Below are 19,907 nucleotides of genomic sequence, written 5' to 3' on the forward strand. Positions count from 1 at the left end.
GGTGGCAATTTTATCATGCTTTGTGGTTTTCAGAGTTTTAAAAAAATGTATATTCTCAGAATTATTGTTATAGGATTATTTGGGAGAGATGAAGTAGTAGGCAATGTTGTGAAGATTAGATTATAAGAAAATAGAAAGGAAATGGTAGTGATGGGTGTCTATACATCATGTATTAGAGAGATAGAAAGTAGCTGGTACATACCTTTAGTCCTAGGTATGTGGAAGGATTGCTTGTGCCCAGGAGTTTGAGGTCAGCCTGAGCAACATAACAAGTCACTGTCTCTAAAAAAAAAAAAGGGAGGGAGAGAGAGGGAGAGAGAGAGGAGAGAGGAGAGAGAGAGGAAGGAAGGAAGGAAGGAAGGAAGGAAGGAAGGAAGGAAGGAAGGAAGGAAGGAAGGAAGGAAGAAAGGAAGGAAGGAAGGAAGGAAGGAAAGACAGAGAGTGAGAGAGAGAAACAAAGAAAGATCAGGAACAACATTTTTTTTTTTTTTAATTCTGAGAGGTCCTGCTCTGATAACTTGGTGACTCTGATAGGTAGAAAGGGTGGGGATGGAAGGGAGAGGAAAATGCTGATAAACCCAAGCTGGTGGAAACAATGGCTCTGGTCATTGTTCCTATAGAATGATATATGCCCATAGACTCAGTAGAATTAGGCAGCTGGGTGATCAGAACTTTGTTGAAGGAGTCTTGGTATTAAAAATTATCCTGCTTAAGTGTATATACCATGGTCTCTAAACTTTTTAATTGCATATGTGTATTAGCAAAAATGTTTTTGTATGCACCATGTATAGGTGTCTTTTGAGGTAATCTGTTGTTAATATTATAAAGCATCCTAAAAATAGGTAAAATAGATGAGATAAAAATACAAATAAATATTAAAATAGACATATAAACTTAACTCCGGTGAGAATGGCCTTTATCAAAAACTCCCAAAACAACACATGTTGGCGTGGATGCGAAGAGACAGGAACACTCATACACTGCTGGTGGTACTGCAAACTAGTGCAACCCCTGTAGAAAGCATTATGGAGATACCTTAAACAGATTCAAGTAGACCTACCATTCGATCCAGCAATCCCATTATTGGGCATCTGCCCAAAGGAACAAAAGTCATTCTATAACAAAGACACCTGTACCCGAATGTTTATAGCAGCACAATTCACAATTGCAAAGACGTGGAAACAACCCAAATGCCCATCAATCCATGAATGGATTAGTAAACTGTGGTATATGTATACCATGGAGTATTACTCAGCTATAAGAAATAATGGTGATACGACATCTCTTTGGTTCTCCTGGAGAGAGTTGGAACCCATTATATTAAGTGAAGTATCCAAAGAATGAAAAAACAAGCATCACATGTACTCACCAGAAAATTGGTTTCCCTGATCATCACCTAAATGCACATCGGGGAAGGATACCAATTGGATATCAGACTGAGATGGGGAGTGGGGGGAGGGGATGAGTGTATGCCTACATGATGAGTGCGTTGCGCACCGTCTGGGGAATGGTCATGCTTGAAGTTGCTGACTCGGGGAGGTGGGGGATGGGGGGAGGGGATGGAGGTATGACTACATGGTGAGTGCCAGGCGCACTGTCTGGAGAATGGACACGCTTGAGGCTTTGACTCAGGGGGATGGGTGGGACATGGACAATGTATATAACCTGAGCTTTTGTACCCCCATGACGAGCTGAAATAAAAAAAAAAAAAGATTATGAAAAATGTAAAATTACATGTTGGATTCAAAAAAAAAAAATAGATATATAAAGTTCTAGTATTTTCTTCTTGGATCCCAGAATTGTATTTTCTGCCCTTTGTTATGGCACCTAGTTTGAAGACCACCACCTAATTTCTGATCATCTGTTCATGCATCTATTTATGAAATACACATATAATGCTTTTATATGTGTATTTCACATATAATATATGCTTTTAAAAAATAACAGACATCTTTAAAATTCCATTTTATTTTTTTTTAGCTTCTCCTCCTTAACTATACCACTCCCCTTCACAAATAACTAGTATTAATAATTTGGTGGATAACCTTGTGCTTTTTTCCTATCTATATAATCATGTTTAACTTTTTAAATTGCTTAATAAACAATAAGAATATAGTAAGTAAATGTTTCTACATCTTGATTTTCTCACTTAAAATAGAACATAGAAATTCCTCAATAACATTGATATAATTCATTTTAATGGTTATATAATATTCCATTTTATAAACATACTGATTTGTTGAACCATTCTTATATTGGATATTCAGCTTGTTTCCAGTGTTTTCATTTTTTTGCTATATGAATTGTCATTCAATAAAGATGTTTAAATATATATCTTTACATACTAGGGTTTTGTTTCTTTAAAGTAAATTACAAGGAATGTGATTAGTAGGTCAATGGATATGTTTATTTTGAATTTATATTTTTCTAGATTGATTTCCAAAGTTTGTTACAATTCATTTTTCTACCAGGAATCCCTAAGAGTATATTTCTTCCTCCACTTTATATCCCTGTCAGCAATAGTTCTATCTTGTTTTTTCCCAAAATTTTCCTAATTTGAAAAAATTAGTGAAGTGGTTGCAAAATGTAATCTTGTTAAGTTTGCATCTTCCTGAGTACAGGTGAGGTTGGGCATGGTCATTTGGCTTTATTCAGTGAATTGCTTAATCACGTCCTTTGTCCATTTTCCTGTTGGGTCCTGGTTTGTCCCCCTTAGGTTACCAATTTGTTTTGTTGTCAATTTATAAGACTCTTCTGTATCTTATGCTCTAATTTTTCATGTGCAATTGCAGATATTCTTTCTAATCTATTATTTAGCTGTTAACTTTATTTATGGTGTCTTTTTATACACAAACCATTTTTATTTAGAAAAGTCAGTGTAATTTTTTCCCAAAGTCACATTTGAATTATTTGCTAGGAAATTCCAATGTTAAAGAAGGCAACTAGCCTCAGAGCAAGGCTCTCCTGGTATACATGGAAGCTGGAGAGGCACTGCCTTCACCATATTCTCTGACCAGACCTACCAAGCTGGAACTTAAATTAGGTGTATACCCAGCTGAAGTTTGGCTATGAGCTCTATTGTCCTCGCATAGGAAGATCAGTGTGGGAAGATTTACTCAATCAGATTTTGTTCCTTCCCATGTAGTTTTATACTCATTGTACTCCAGACATATTGAAATAAGCCATATCTTTTTCCTTTTTTACCAGATATATTGGCTTTAGGGGAAAAAAAACCTAACATTTTCAGCAGTTACAGGATCTTGCAGATCCTGAAGGGCAGTGGATATTTTGTTTCAGCTGGATCAAGCCCTAAAAGAGGATTGGAACAGATGTTTGAATTTGGTTAAATGCTTTCAATATTTATTACTTAGGTGACCTAGTTTAGCAGCAATTGTAATAGAAAAAAACAAGGCCATTTGGGAAAAACAGAGTTTATTGCATTCACCTTAAAAATTGAAAGAATTTTCCCTTTTTATTTATTTAGCTTGAATGTGGGAAAATAAAACCCTGAGAGAGTCTCTTCATACTTTGAACAGATATCTACATATATATTACATTAAAAAAATATCATCCCACATGAAATATTTTTTGCTGTGACGGGGGAACAGTTTTGGAACACAGTTCTTGATGTACCGGTTTAACTCTGGAAGCTGGGGAGCTGTGGAGGCCATTTCACGGAGCCCTGCACCTTCCAAATGAGGAGACGGGGACCTGGGGGCGTTTGGTAACGTTTGAGTCAGGGCTGTCAGAGATTCAGTGGCAGGGGCAGACGTGTGATGTGAATTTCCCAGATCCTCCTTCACACTGTTTATCCTGCCTCCATCTGGAGCACCGTGTGCCTCATGGATGCCCTGCCCTGCAGCAGTGGGTACTCGCATTCTCTGTTCGTCCTTGAGACTTTGGATGCCTGTGATAGTGCTTAGTGTGAGGACGATGCTGGCTAGTAAGAGGGAAAATTGTGAAACAACAACTTCTCTGACATGTTCCCACTACCATTTCCATTCTTCCAGGCTTATAGGTAATGAAGGGGGAATTGTATAAAGTTAACGTCCAAAACCAAAATCCATGAATGTCTCTTCCTGCTTCCATTAGGGTGTGAGGTGGAGGGCTGACTGACGCTACCGTGGAAATGCAATAGCTGCAGCAGTGCAGTGGGAGAGGAATTTGGAGAATGAGCAAAGTTAGGTATAAAAGGCTTTCCAGGCACGCAGATAGAGTTATTGCCCACATCTGGCAACCTTAAGCCCTCACAGTGCTGTAAGAGGAGGATGGGTGGAGAACATGACACCTGACGGTGACAGAGGCTGGAATCTCCTGACGTGGTTCCAGGCATGGCTGACACAGTGAAGAGCGCTAGAATGCAGGAAGGAGAAAAACATTGACATCCGATGAGGGATAGAACCATGCAGATAGTTGCTACTCTAGAATTGGCATCACAAACAAACAATTGGCTGAATAGAGATAAAATCATATTTGAAATTGGCTGAGATGAACAAGCCTTACACTGTATCATCCTGAAATGTGGAGGATGGGGGCAGGGAGGTAGGAAACCTGCCTTCCTCCCTGTTCTCTGTGGTGCTGGGTTCCTTTTTTTGTTAGTTTGTTTGTTTTTAAGGAATCTGGGGTCTAAGTGCTTTTTTCTGAGTTTTTTTTTTTATTTTGGTGACATATATATATTAATAATATAAAATTTGCCATTTTAACCATCTTAAATGTATAATTCTCTGGCATTAATTATATTCACGCTGTTGTACAACCATCACCACCATCTGTTTCCAGAACTTTTTCATTACCCCCAAAAAGAAACTCTATGTATTAAATAATAACTCCCTATTTCTCTTTCCCTAATCCCTGGTGATAACCCGTATTCTGTTTTCTGCCTCTATAAGTTTGCCTATTCTAGGGACCTCATATAAGTGCAATCATACAATATTTGTCATTTCTTGTCTCATTTCACTTAGCATAATGTTTTCATTGTTTATCCTTGTAATAGCATGTATCAGAATTTCATTCCTTTTTATGGTTCAACAATATGCCATCATATGTACATAATGCATTTTGTTTATCCATTCATTTGTCCAAGGACATTTGGGTGGTTTCCGCCTTTTGGCTATTATGCATAATGCTACAGTGAACATAGGAGTGTAAGTTATGTTTGAGTCCCTGTTTTCAGTACCTAGGAGTGGAATTGCTGAATCATATGGTAATTTGGTGTTTAGCTTTTTGAGGAGCTGCGAAAGTATTTTCCACAGTGGTTAGGTGCCAGATTCCTTGACTCTTTTATAGACTTGGAGGTACAACAGTATGAACAACTGACCTAGGGTTGCTGCATTTATTACCTATAAATAACTTCAAAAATTTTCCTAAATAACACTTTTATTTAATAAAACTTTAAAAAATAAGCTTCGCATTTTTCTTAACTGTACATTCAGGCAGTCTTTGAATATGAACTCTAATATTATCAAAGGGGTGGAATTCTGTCTTTGTTTTGTCCTTACTGGAAGAGGAAAGAGAAAGAATCGAATATCCTTGTGTGTGTATCGGGTATTGTGCTGGGTGTTTTCACACTTAGAAAAAAATACAACATTTCCTGATTGTTTTCACATAACTTTGTGAGGTAATATCATTACCCTGATATTACAATGAGGAGATTGAGGTAACTCTCCCCTTCCTTCCCACCATAAGTGGTAGAGCTCGGGTTTGGTTCGGGTGTTAGGATTCTGTTCAAAAGTCTTGCAGTTGGCATTTCCACAGTAGGCTAGGAGCCTTAATTATTGGTTAAACTGTTTACATTTTGGAATTTTTTTGGTGGGGGGTTTGTATTAGTTAGGTTTTCTCTGGCACCTCGTAGTTTAGATAAATAGGAGATGGCTGCAATTCCTTTTTAATTTGGGTTAGGGAGGCTGTCTTAGATAACCAAATGTAGCAGCTCATTTTTGACGAACTCAGGACGTTAGTTATTAACAATATTTCCTTCAATGGGTACATGTTAAATAAACTATTCAGTTCAAGGTTTTAATGATTTTAGTCTTTTGTGTTTTTCAGAGCTTTTGAGTACAGTTACCTCATCCTTTGCAGATAGGATATCTGCTTTATTAGCATGTAGCTTTAATGATTAAAAATAGAAGAGAAAAGGGTGTGCCTCGTGTCTAGGCCACGTGAAGTTAGGGTCACCTCTCTGGCCTAATGGGGTTTCCAAAAGACACTTTAGGAGGTTCTTCGATTTTGACCTTTCTTCTCTAGAGTCTAAATTTTTGTGTGCCTGGCCCCATCATTTCTGTAGACCTGTCAGGGGCTCTTTATTCCTATATCAGTTACAATTGTTTGGTGATAGTAGCCCATGTTTAGAACAGGATTTATCAACCTCAGTACTATTGACATTTAGGCCAGATACTTTTTTTTGGGGGGGGCTGTCCTGTGCCTTAGGGATATTTAGTAGTGTCCCTGGCTTCTTACCCACTAAATGGCCATATGCCATCTCCAAGTCTTGACACTTAAAAATGTCTGCAGACATTGCCAAATGTCCCTGAGGGGCAGATCCACCCCCTAGTTAAGAACCACCAGTAAAAGGAAAATTGGTTTCGTAACTACTTGGTTGTGTTGACCATGCTTATCACCATTATTAACGTTGCCTTATTTTCTATATTTTTCCCTCGAATAGCTACCTTCTTTCATTTTAATTTCTCAATTCCTTTTGTCTCCTTCATTTACGTCTAAGACAGAATTTTGATTGGTCTGTCTCCTACATTTATGTTTTCAAAGTAATCTTTTCTTTCCTCCTGTTCTCCTGGCTTTGGTTTGCTTGTTTCATTTTACTTTTGCTGTGTTTATTCTGGCATCCTCCAGTTCTCCCTTACTCTTTTACTGGCAGTCTGTATACGTGCTTCCCTTTCGTCTGCTCATCAGCAGCCTTTTATGTCCCTATTCTTTTTTAGTCTCAGAGGTAATTCCTATAAATGGGGTCACTGACCACAAATACTAGTCTCTCTTTACGTGTGTGTATTACGCTGCCACAAGGCGTAAGGGTTTGCTTTTTCCTTGTCATTCCCTGTGTGCACATTGTCCTTGAGTACTGTCGGCGGGGAAGAGTATTTCTCTATTAAACCACAGCTGACATTTTCCATGTGCTCTGGTGCCTACCCTGCTTGTTCATTGAGTAGTGTTCACTCAGGCTCCTCAGCAACTGCAAGGCAGGTGGTGTGTGGACGATTGCTTGAATTTTGCAGAGAAGCACTGGCCCTGAGAGACTTGAGGTGACCCCCTGTGCCTTCCTCCTGCATTACTGTTTCCTCTTCTGCTTTTTCTCACTCCTGATTGTAAACCCTTGGATTCTGAACATAGCGGAAAGGGTTAGATGGTGTTGGATCACCGTCTGTGGGAAACTTCTTCTTGCCTTTTGGGGCTTCCCTTCTGTGAGGTCCAAAGTCCTTTTCTTAAGTGGAAATAGCCTTGTGTTTTGCCAGATCCTCCCACCCTCTCTGTAGGTCAAATAATGGATTTAGTAGAAATATGGAAAAGTTTAGTCCGTCCGTGTGCCAAAATTGCCACTAGGAAGGCAGCAGTGTAAACAGTGTGTGACTAATCCTTTCTTTTAAGCAAAGCAGTTTTAGGCGATTGTTTCCCCTCTGCTTACAAAGATAGAGGTATCCACAGATTTGAGTCTTCATGTGGCTAGCCGTACCCCACCTCTGGCTCGTTTCTCATGTTCTTTCTTTTCTGTGTGTCACCAGCATCTCCCCATCACATATCTCGCCTACGTGGTCACGTGTCTCCTGCCACTTCGAGCACCACACCGTTTCTGTTACCAGAGACCTACTACCCAGCCCAGTTCGTATCTCCCTACTCTTCTGCAGCAGTTTGTAGGTGATCTTCTTCCCCTTCTTCCTGGAAACTTTCTTCCACTTATTTCTGGACTGACATTATTCTTGTTTTTCTCCTGTATTCTCTTCATGCCCCCATCATTAAGTGTGAATATTCTCCAAGGCTATGTGGTTCCATGTTTGCTTTTTTTTTTTTCCCCCTGAAACATTTTTGCCCTTAAATAGGTTGGTCCCTCTTGGAATGTCACCATTCCTAAACTCAGAGGCTTTCCCTGACTGTGCTCTAGAGATCTGGCCCACATTTCTGTCTCTAAACTAATGCCATCCTCTTCCTCAGACTGGCCGTTTCTTCTGACTGCCATGACTTGGCACACCTCTTAGCACTAACTTTTCCCCCTGGCATAGAACCAGAAATATTCTTCCAGTCCACCAGGCTCGATACCTCCCAGTATTGCAGGACTCCTTTCTCTTTTGTCCCCAGCCCTCACTCGTTTAATCCTCAAGTCCTGTTAGTTCTTCTGGTAGTTACTTCCATATAGCTCCTTCTTGATTTAAATGTTATCGCTTTAGATGTTGTCTAAAAACTTCTTGCTGTAGTAGGTGAAGATTTAATATGTTTACTTTCCTTGTCCCCCAGTCTTCCTCCCAAAGTCATCGTAGGCCTACCTCAGGGACATGGAAGTGAAAGTCATAATAGAGTCACACAAATTTTTTGGTTTCCCAGTGTATATAAAAGTTCTGTTGACATTAAACTTTAGGCTGTTATGTGTATAATAGCATCATGTCTAAAAAAAACAAACTATATACCTTAATTAAAAACACTTTATTACTAAAAAATGCTAACGATCATTTGAGGCTTCAATGAGTTATCCTCTTTTGTTGATGGAAAGTCTTTCCTCATTGTTGATGGCTGCTGACTGATCAGGGTGGTGGTTGCTGAAGGTTGGGGTAGCTGTTTCTTAAAATAAGATGACAATGAAGTTTGCCACATCAACTAACTCTTCCTTTTGTGAAGGATTTCTCTGTGGTATGCAATACTGTTTGATAGTATTTGACCCACAGTAGAACTTCTTTTCAAAATTTGAAGTCAGTCCTCTAAAACCTTGCTGCTATTTTATCAACTAAATTCATGGAATATTCTAAATCCTTTGTTGTCATTCACAATGTTCAGAGTATCTTCACCAGGAGTAGATTCCATCTCAAGAAACCACTTTCTTTGCTCATCCGTAAGAAGTAACCCTTCATCTGTTCAGGTTTGACCATGAGATTACAGCAATTTAGTCACATCTTCAGGCTCTAATTCTATAATAATTCTAGTTCTTGTGCTATTTTTATCACAGCTGTAGTTACTTTCTCCACTGGAGTCTTAAGCCCCTCAAAGTCATCTATGAGGACTGGAATCAACTTCTTCTAAACGCCTGTTAATATTTGGACCTCCTCCCATGAATCACCAATGCTCTTAATGGCATCTACGATGGTGAATCCTTCCCACAAGATTTTTGATTTGCTTTGCTCGGATTCATCAGAGGAATCTCTATCTATGACAGCTATAGCCTTACAAAATGTATTTCTTAAATATTAATAATAATACTTAAAAGTCAACATTACTCATTGATCCATGGGCTGCAGAATGGATGTTGTGTTAGCAGGCATGAAAACAACATTCATCTCTTTGTACATCTCCATCAGAGCTCTCAAGTGACCACCAGGTGCATTGTTAGTGAGCAATAATATTTCCTGTATTTTTTTCTGAGCAGTGGGTTGTAACAGTGGGCTTAAACTATCCAGTAACCCATGCTGTAAACAGATATGCTGTCATCCGGGCTTTGTTGTTCCCTTTCTAGAGCACAGGTGAGTAGATTTAGCATAATTCTTAAGGGCCCTAGGATTTTTGGAATGGTAAATGAACATTGGCTTCAACTTAAAGTCACCAGCTTCATTAGCCGTAACAAAAGAATCAGCCAGATACTAACTTCTTTTCTTTAGCTATGTAAGACTTAGATGGCATCTTCTTCCAATATGGGGCTGTTTTGTCTACGTGGAAAATCTGTTGGTTACTGTAGCCACCTTCATCACGGGTCTTAGCTCTGAAGATCTTTTGGATGACTTGCTGCAGCTTCTCCATCAGCACTTGCTGCTTCATTTTACACTTTTATGTTATAGAGATGACATCTTTCCTTAAACATCATGAACCAACTTCTGCTAGCTTCAGACTTTTCTTCTGTACCTTCTTCACCTCTCTCAGCCTTCATAGACTTGAAGAGAGTTGGGGCCTTGCTCTGGCTTAGGCGTTGGCTTAAGAGAATGTTGTGGCTGGTTTGATCTTTTGTCCAGACTGCTCAAACTTTCTGCATGTCAGCAGTAAGGCTCTTTCACTTTCTTATCATTTGTGTGTTCCTTGGAGTAGCATTTTTCATTTCCTTCAAGAACTTTTCCTTTGCATTCACAACTTGGCTAAACGTTTGGTGCAAAAGGTCTAGCTTTTGGCCTCTCTTGGCTCTTGACATCCCTTCCTTACTAAGCTTAATTATTTTTAGCTTTCGATTTAAAGTGAGAGCTGTGTGACTCTTCCTTCACTTGAACACTTAGAGACCATTATGGGGTTATTATTTGGCCTAATTTCAATATTGTTGTCTCAGGGAAGGCCTGAGGCTTGAGGAGAGGGAGAGAGGTAAGGAACGGCTGGTCAGTAGAGCAGTCAGAACACACACAGCATTTATTGTTTAAGTTTGCTCTCTCCTATGTGGGAGTGATTCATGGTGCCCCCAAAACATTACAGTAGTTACAACAAAGATCACTGACCCCAGATCATTGTAACAGATATAATAATAACGAAAACCTTGAAGTATTGTGGTAATTATCAAAATAAGACATAGACACAAAGTGAGCACATGCTGTTGGAAGATGGTGCTGATAGACTGCTTGATGCAGGGTTACCACAAACCTTCAATTTGTAAAAAATGCAATATCTGTGAAGTGTGATAAAGTGCAATAAAACAAGGTATACCTGTATGTTTTTTTTTTTTTTCTTTTTAAGAGGTAGGGTCTCACTCTGTTGCCCAGGCTGGAGTGCAGTGGTATGATCATAGCTCAAAGTAACATCGAATTCCTGGGCTCAAGTGATCCTCCTGCCTCAGCCTCCCAAGTAGCTGGGACTACAGGTGTGGACCACTGTGCCCGACTACTTTTTAAATTTGTTGCCCAGATGGTCTTGAACTCCTGGCCTCAATTGGTCTTCCCACCTCATTCTTTCAGAATGTTGGGATTACAGGCGTGAGCCACTGCACCCTGTGTACCTGTATTTTTTTTTTTGTACCTGTATTTTATACTCATTGTTTTTCTGTCTCTACAAACTCAAACAGCACATTTAAACCTTGATTTTCTTCTATCAATTTTATGTGATGAGATTGTGAATGTTCTCTCATGATCCTTCATTTGGTAAGATGAGGGCACTGGCCCTCCTAGTCTTTCCTCCACTTGTTCTCTTCCTCTTCCATAATTTTCCAGCCTCTTTCAGCTAATTCTGTACATTTATATCACCAGAGGTGCCAGCATGGGTTGCTTCTAACAGTCACAGCATTGGCAATATGTTGTCTATGTATGAACCACTCAGTGCAAAGCCAAATATAGGGTGCTTGGGTTTCTTCCCATTGTATGTGTTCATTGCCAGCATCCTTGTGCTTCTTGAAGGAGCATATTTCTAGCATCTCATTTGAATGGATTCTCTCTTTTTCTGTATTCATTGCATTTTTCACCATATGGTCAAGTGTTTTCAGAATCTCCATCACATTTTCCATTCTGATGATTCCCCTTTCTTCCTCCTTCCCTTCCCAAATCATTCTCCTGCAGCTCTCTGCCTTCCTGGTTGCCCAGCAAGCTTCCTTTTACGGGAAACATATGGGAAACCAGCCTTTATGCTGGGGGAACTCGAAATGCCAGAATAAGGGAACTGTACTCTGGTGGAGTAAGTTTTGTGGTTCATCCCAGACAATTGCATTCTTTTGGAGAAGAATACCGATTTTATTCTCTGAAGGGTGATAAAAATTTGACTTCTGGATGGTCTGTTTGCTTGAGTTGGGAAGAACAATTGTCTTCATATGTTGACTTTCACTTGAGACACCAGTGTTAAGCCCTACATCTCCTCATGACCCTTTGCGTCACTTGGTTTAAGTGCTCAGAGCCTTTCTGTGGTATCCTGACAAGGCTGTTTTGTCCGCGTCTGCGTCTGTCCTCTCACAGAGTGAGATTCTCACCCATGTCCTTAAGCTATGGGTTGCCACTCATTAGAGAATCCCGAAGTCATGAAATAAATATGGTTCAAGACTGTATTATTAAAAATAAAAAGACTGTATTGTTATAAAAGAATAGATTAGCAGAGAAAATATCAGGGTGTCCTGCACATAGTAAGGTACACACTGTTTTATAAAACTTGTGTTAGTTATATAAACCCCAGACATATATGTAGCTACGTACTGGATCTCCATATAAAATGTACTTCTTACTGTGGGTTGAGGTAAAAGAAGTTAGAGAGAATATTTTTTTGGGCCATGGTTTTCTCCACCCTGTTAAAACAGTCAGTGTTTCTCAGTGTACTTTGAGTCTCTTAGAAATTTATTGAAATGTCTCGTGTGTTTATTACTGGGTGACACGAAGCATATTTAGTAACCTGCATGGCACAGGTACTGACCGAGCAGAAGGAAGGCAGGAGCAGAGACCCAGAGGTCTCCAGCTCTGCCGTATGTTAACTCTTTGTTTACAGGATTGAGAGGACATCTTGGGGGGCCTGGTGGAAAGGGCGGTCCCCCAGTGGAGGGACACTTAGGGGCTTGGGGCAGCTCTTCACCAGTACAGAGTCTTCAAATATTTTAAACTGCTAGTGTGGCTGTACTGTTTTGTAACCACCAAATATCAACTCTGGATTTATATCTTTTATGTCTTACCTATAATTTTAAGGGCATTGTTGGAAGAAGGAGAGATAAATAGGTGTCCTCCAAACCATTTTGGACCAGAAGCCCTACAGTTTTTATTTTTAATCTAATTTTCTCTTAAGTTTAGTTCTTCCCCTTTTAAAAAAAAGTAGTGACATTGCTATAATTAATCTCATATTCGCTAATGATAGTTAAGCCTTTTTTTTTCTGGGAGAGGAGGAAGCGGGGAGGAAATCCCAACTTAATTAAAGGGAGAGAGATTTTTCCTGAAATACTAGTAGTAAAAGAGAAGGAAAGGAAAAAGAGCTAAAGGGGATGTGTATTTGTAAGGCTGAGAGGTGGTCCAAAGTGGAAATAATTGTGAATGATGAAATTAGGGAGAATGGTAGGCACCACCTATGGAGGGGATGGTTAGGAAGAGAGAGGAGAGTGGTGATTCCACTTAGTAAGTATTTGTGGCGTGAGTGATGGGGCAGTTTCCTCTGCTTGCCCCAGCTGGTGCCAGCCACAGCTTCGCTTCTGTCTCTGGGGCTGTGGGGCTGTGAGGCCGAGCAGCAGCAACCTGACTGCAGATACCTGCCACTGGGCAAGAGGGGAAGGTGGAGGAATGGGAGACCTGTGTATAGCTCCATATTTGCAATGTGCTTGTAACCTGGGGAGTATTTATATAGTAGTGGGACCCAAGTACCAATTTCCTTAGTGGCTGAGGGTCATTACTCAAGTTCTAGACCTGGTGCCATGTGGTCTTACGTGTTTGTCTATTACCTTGCTGTTCTGTTCAGGGGAAAGGGGCCCATGCATACATATGGTTCAGCTCATTTCTGGCTGTCTCTGCTTCCTCGATTTAGAGAGGAGAGAAGGGAGGACCTCAGTTGGAAGGCAGACCCAGCATTTTCACCTTCCTGGTGGTGATCAGGGCAGGAATTAGTTGTAGCAGCCCAAGGTCTCCTGGAATGCTAGGTTTCCTTTTCTCTTTTCTTTTTCTCGGGACAGAGTCTCACTCTGTTGCCTGGGCTAGAGTGCCGGGGCGTCACCCTAGCTCACTGCATATAGGTTTTCTTTTTCTGAACAGGAGCTAGTCTGTATGTCTCTCAGTGGGTCAAAGCAACACAGTGACAGGGCGACAGCGTGCCTGGAGAGCAGGTGGCTTCTGAGGTGAGTAGGAGGGCTCCTCCTTTCCACAAGGCTGACGGCAGAGAATTGTGGTTCTTATCGGTCACCACCAGATGTGTCCAGCTGTTTCACTTTCTACTCTGTCCCAACCAAAACATATTTAAAGTTCAAAACAACACTTACATCATCAAAATAAAAGGGTTTACAATGTTAAGCCTTAGGCTTTTAGTAATTTAGTCATTAGTCTGGTGACAAAGGGAGTGCCCTTGCGTGGTATTGCGTCTGGGAAAATCCAGGCCCAAGATGGATTTTCCAGGCTTTCTACTGGTTTAATGTGATAGGTCTAGATCACAGACTGGTTAAGAGGGAAACACCCTACTCCCAGCCTCTTTTCCTTTCTCTCTCATGAATGCCTTGTCCCACAGAATAGTTCATTCACAGCCCCAACTAGAATGAATTCAGTGGAGTGAGTCTGTTCAAGATTCTTTTATTGCTTTTTGTGAGACATTGTATGGTGGCTTGACAGTTTGCTTTTTGCACTGACCTGCTATGGTGTCATTTCTTCCCCTTGTCCCTTGTTCAGTTAGTCCCTCCTTAGGGTTGGTCTTTTGGGTCAGATTACACTAAACAACAGGTTTCCTTGCAAAGGCTTCGTTTGCTGCTAAAATGCACCGTTCTAACCATTTCAGTAGCAATTTTGCATATTCTGGAATTAGTTGGTATATCTTCTTTATATTTTTCATTACTTATTAGTCTTAGCTAATGATTTCATTTCTCTCCCTCAGGGAATAATTGAATCTGGGCAAAGGCTTGTTATTTTAAAGTATGTATTACATGCACTTGGAAGAGCTCTGTCACAGAAAATAAAGGGCTGGGCCAGGAGTGTGAAAACATGGTAATCGTGTTCAGCAGTCCCCAGAGGTCTTGCCTTGCGTTATTGAAAAGATAATGAGATTATGATTAGTTACTGTTCCTGTTATTCTTAGGAACTAGTAATTATAAACCATTTAACTCTAATAGTACAATTTATATCATTATGAGATACAGCATAAAAAATTGTTTCCCTAAGGCATCATCATACTTTATATTTCAAAAGGAAATTAAAATTATTTTATAATTTTTTTAAGTTTTTGTGTGTTCACATTTTTATGAGCATCTTTTTTTCTTCAGCCCTGTGTGTCAGAGATTCCATTCTACAGATTAGGAAACTGAGGCTTAAGGAGGTTGAGCAACTAACCTTTCAGTGCTAGGCAGAGTTGGAAGGTGCCACTCTACCTTAAGACTCTAATTGTTTATAGTTGATTTTGCTTAACTGATCCAGCTGGGCATTTCTTGCATAATCCCCTTCCCGTACTCTGTTCCCCATTTCCCCCTTCCCATTTCTGATGCTGCTCACTTATTTGTATATGTACCTGTTCGTATATATATCTTTGTCTTTTTCTTAAATATAAATGCTATGTGTTTTGCATGAGGGCTTATGGTCGCTGTGCTCTGAATCCTCTGATAAAATCCACATGTGTTGATCTATTTATTATTATGTTTCTTGACTGGATGGGCAGAGTCCCTGTCATGTTGGAGATTTCCAAGGATAAGTTGTTAGTTCCTTCCCTATATGCCGCAAATGGTCAGCTACGGTATTTAAAGGGAAGCATGAGCTTTGCGTATAATTTATGCTCCTTTCTAAATTGAACTAATTTCTTGTTCTTTCCTTCTGAGTTGACTTTTAAAAGGCCATTATTTATTTCCTTGTCTTTGTTTTATTTCTTCCCAGAGTGACACCCCTTTCCTCGCAGAATGTGAGGATTCATCGTGGCCAGACCCAAGAATATGTGCTCCAGCCCAAGTACTTTCCAGCCCAGAAGGTGGTTTCGGGAGAGCAGTCCACTGAAGGTTCCTTCCCTTTAAGATACGGGCAGGATCAAGTTGCAGCACCTTTTCAGCGTGAGTACAGTCCAGTCAATCATTTTCCTAAGTTATAATATCATAGTTTGGAAACACTTTGTTCAGTTTAGATGGCTTTCATGTGTCACAGTAGATAAAATTCAAGAGTCATTAAAAAACCCACAGCGGTTCCTAAAACAACCAGACAGCAGATGTTTAGCATGGTTTCCTTATTCTGAGGAAAGGCAGTATTCCTGGATTTTGGAAATGAATCTGAAATGGCCTGCCTGCAGTTCTGTTTCTGCAAGATGGCTCCATTTCTAAGACATATTTCCTCTAATTTTAGGCACAGTCATATGTCTGACATGTTTACATTGATAAAATATTTTCTTAGTAAGCCAGCCAGGATTCATTCCTTGTGAAATGTCCCGCATGACTCTCTGAGGTTCACCTACTGTGGATATTTTTGTGTTACAAGGTCCACCTACTTTTTAGTGTGTCGCGCAGCTGGTGTGGCAGCTTTGACCCTGAAGCTGTAAAGCACTACTGTATCAGTGGCAAGCTTGGTTAGCATCTCGCTATGTGGGAAGCTCAAGGACAAGCCCTGGCTCAAAGGGTGGGGATGTGATGATGTGTGGTTTAGGTATTACACAGTGTCTGCTGGCAGCATCTGGAGAAACGTTCTGGAGTGAGGCGCAGACCATCCAGAGGCGAGAGCTGGACGCACACTCTCCTTCCAGCGGCTTCCTGCCCGTCGCATGTTGACTGATTGCCTGCACCATAAGCAGCAAAAGAGAGTGACAGTGTGGAAAAGGACTGTCTTTCACCACCAAGAATAGGACGAAGGGCTGAGAGAGACTTTTTACTACTGTTTGACCCTTGAAGTCCATATCTGTTGTGTGTTCGATTCCCTTGGTCCACTCCCACTTCCCAGTTTCTGTACTGAACCTAAAGTGATTTATTCTTCCCTCATAATTGCTCATTTAGCAAAGAGAGTATCAGATATAGGCTTGTACATCCGCTTTTCATCTTTTGAGAGTTCTGCACAGTGACTGGTGGCTGGACCCCAGAGCAATAGTTTGGTGTGGATTTTTGGGAGGATGAGGAAAGCATGCCCTTAGGGAAGAATATAGAAACCATTTAGATCATCTCCTTGCCTTCAGGCAAGATCACTTCCAAGTCATCTGCAAAAGAATAGATGTACCTATCTTATTTTTTAAAGATCCTTTGATTTCCTTACTTAATAGCTTGTTTCTCTTATGTGACTATCCCTTGAGTGTATAATAATTTTCTAATCTTAATTTTAAAAATAAAAAAAAAGATACTTCTTATTTCCTTTGGAGTTTCATTTAGACGATATTTTTTTAGAAGCTCTCCAGAATTAGAGTGTGATGGCAAGAGAGTTTTTGAAAGTTTATGATCATACTGATGAAGAAGAGAATTCTGAGTTATGTGCGGGTGTCAGGAAAAGGTGATTTGAGAATCACTGGTATTAAGACTAGAGAGTAGACTGCTTCAGTTTGTTATTGATGATTTGTTATTGGAATGAAAATTCCTACCGCGTATGTGCATGTATTTTAAACTCTCAAATCTTGGTTGAACTATTAAATGTGTCATGGAAGATGAAATCATATTTTAGAATTATAATTATCTGTACTGTTCGTAACTTCCCCACTCATCTGTTTAAATGTATTTTCTACATAGTGGGGATCTAGCAAAGGAGTGTAGATTAACACAGTATCACAATAATGGAGTTCTCAGCTCAGAGCCCCCAAAACATGGCTCTTGTTCAAAACAAGGCCCAGAAATTAACTGAGAGCGGCATGTAGGAAGGACGGGAAGGGAAATGTGACTATTTTTGCTGAGGCCAGAGCTTTACCGAGAGCTGGAGGGCTAATTGGAAAGTTTTAAAAAGAGGTAATTTGGCAGGACCATTACGGATACTGAAATAGCAAAACTGAGGAAGAACCACAATGGGAAGACTAAAACTGGAAAGGAGGTGCGGGTAGTAGGAAGGACCTAAAAGTATTCCGTCTCCATGCACTCCCACTCGAAGATGGGGCTCCAGGGAAACCTTACATGGAACAGAAAGGAAGGAAAAATGAATAAGGAAAGTCTAAGGAAAAGTAAAAGTTTTCAATATCTTTATTTTCATCTTTACAGAAGAGATCAAATGCAAACAGATTAAATTCTCATTTTGCTGAAAGATTTGAAGGTCAAACAGAAGCTGATAATTCTGACTCTTAAGTAGAAGATATTAAGATTAGTTGCGCATGATGTATCTTGGGGCAAAATCGGTGGATTGGTGTGTGCCATAACAGTCCACTGCTGTTACTTTTCAGAGGCTACTAGGACTAGAGAGAACATTTAGGTTGGCAGGAACAAGTGTCATTTTCCCCCTTTAAATGGGATAAAATAAAAAGGTGGTTTATAGTTATTAATTACCAATTGGTAGGCTTAATATTGTTATCTTGCATGTGGCAATAATAATGTATACCTAAGCTCTAAGCATTGTGAAACTTAATAGTTACACAATGAGCTCATTGTAGGAGGAGATGACAGTCTGCAAGCCAGGGGAATAAAGATTTGCTGTTGACACCTGGTGAGAGAAGAGAGCGTTGGTCAGAATAAGCAGGAAAGGGATGAAAGTGGAGCTGATGAACTTAGTAAAGTGAAATAGGTCAGTGTGACAAATGTAGCACTCTCCAGATAAAACAAATTAGAAGGACACAAACCATCAAGTTGCTAGTGAGGTGCTCTCTTTTGTGAGGAATGAATATTTTATTGGAGTTCCCAGAGTTTTGGTGTCATAACTGGACATCCCTATCCAGTTCACACCTAGCACTGCTCCTGTTCTGGTTCTATGTACTTACCACCTTCAGAGTCACTTTCTAGGTAACTTGCCATCCTGGGTTGGTTCTCCAGTCACTGCTAAAGGATCAGCTATAGTGATAAATTAATACCTTGGTGCTCTGCTCTATGCATTAGTCTTAAAAGAATTTAATTTGAATAAGTATCATCTAGAGCAGAGGTCAGTAAATTTTTCTTAAAGGGCCTGATAGTAAATATTTCAGGCTTTGTGAGCCAGTAGGCAAACTGAGGATATTATATAGATACTTATATAGCTATTTAAAATGCAACCACTTAAAAATGTGAAAATCAATCTTATCTTGCAGGTTGTAAAAAATTGAGTGGCTGGCTGGGTTTGGCTAATGGGCTATAGCTGTCACCTCCTCATCTGCAGAATCACAATCTCTCACTCTACTGAAAACTTCTAGATTTTGGTCCTGATCGGTTGGTACCTGGAACATGCTGCCCAAGGGACCATGCCTGTAACCACTGCCCTTCATTGTCAGGGCCCCCATCAACCCCCCCTCCACACCATGATACTTCTCAGCTATATCTCCACTTAGTTTGAAGGCAGCCAGAAAAGCATGAACTACCCAAAAACTGTGCCAGATAAGTCTAGTTACTTTTAATGTTAGAGTGGCAGGCCATATAGCAGTTGGGCAAGTGATGGATGTTACTCCTGGTTGTTTATAGAAAACCTTTTAATATTGGTGGAAATGACATTTTGTTGGATGAAGCCGTACTGGCCACATCACTGCACAGCATCACATTAAGATACTACTTGAGTTCCTTGAAAAAGTTAAATATGGAGTTACTGTAGGGCTTAATCCCATACTTAGATATATACCCAGAAGAACTGAAAACATATGTTCACACAAAAACTTGTACACAAATGTTCATGGCAGCATTATTCATAACAGCCAAGAGAGTGGGAACAGCCCAAATGTCCGTCCAACCGGTGAGTGGATAAACAAAATGAGATATATCCAAACGATGGAATATTACTCAGCTTTAAAAAGGAACAAGATACCAATACATGCTACAGTTTGGGGGACCTTTGAAAACGTGCTGAGTAAAAGAATCCAGACAACATACTATATGATTCCATTTGTACAGAAGATCCAGAATAGGCAAATCCATAGAGAGAGAAAGTAGATTAGTGGTTCCTGGGGACTGGGGAGAGGGGAAATGGGGAGTGGCTATTTATAGTAAGGGGTTTCTTTTGGGGTGATGAAAGTATTCTGGAATTAGATGGTCATGGTGGTTGTACAACCTTGTGAATATACTAAAAACCACTGAGTTTTATACACTTAAG

At 40.0% G+C, this 19,907-nt stretch overlaps 1 protein-coding gene across 5 annotated transcripts in view; it reads left to right on the forward strand.

Moving 5' to 3' along the window:
- The window catches only part of LTBP1 (latent transforming growth factor beta binding protein 1), a 379,098-nt gene that overhangs the window by 111,294 nt on the left and 247,897 nt on the right, over positions 1-19,907 (forward strand). For all 5 annotated transcript variants that reach the window (XM_045549354.1, XM_045549355.1, XM_045549356.1 and 2 more), the window contains exon 4: positions 15,633-15,802. In XM_045549354.1, coding sequence (XP_045405310.1) covers positions 15,633-15,802 — 170 coding nt within the window. The remainder of the gene's footprint in view (positions 1-15,632; positions 15,803-19,907) is intronic.

This window comes from Lemur catta, chromosome 4, assembly GCF_020740605.2.
Source record: "Lemur catta isolate mLemCat1 chromosome 4, mLemCat1.pri, whole genome shotgun sequence".
In the NCBI taxonomy this organism is placed as follows: domain Eukaryota; kingdom Metazoa; phylum Chordata; class Mammalia; order Primates; family Lemuridae; genus Lemur; species Lemur catta.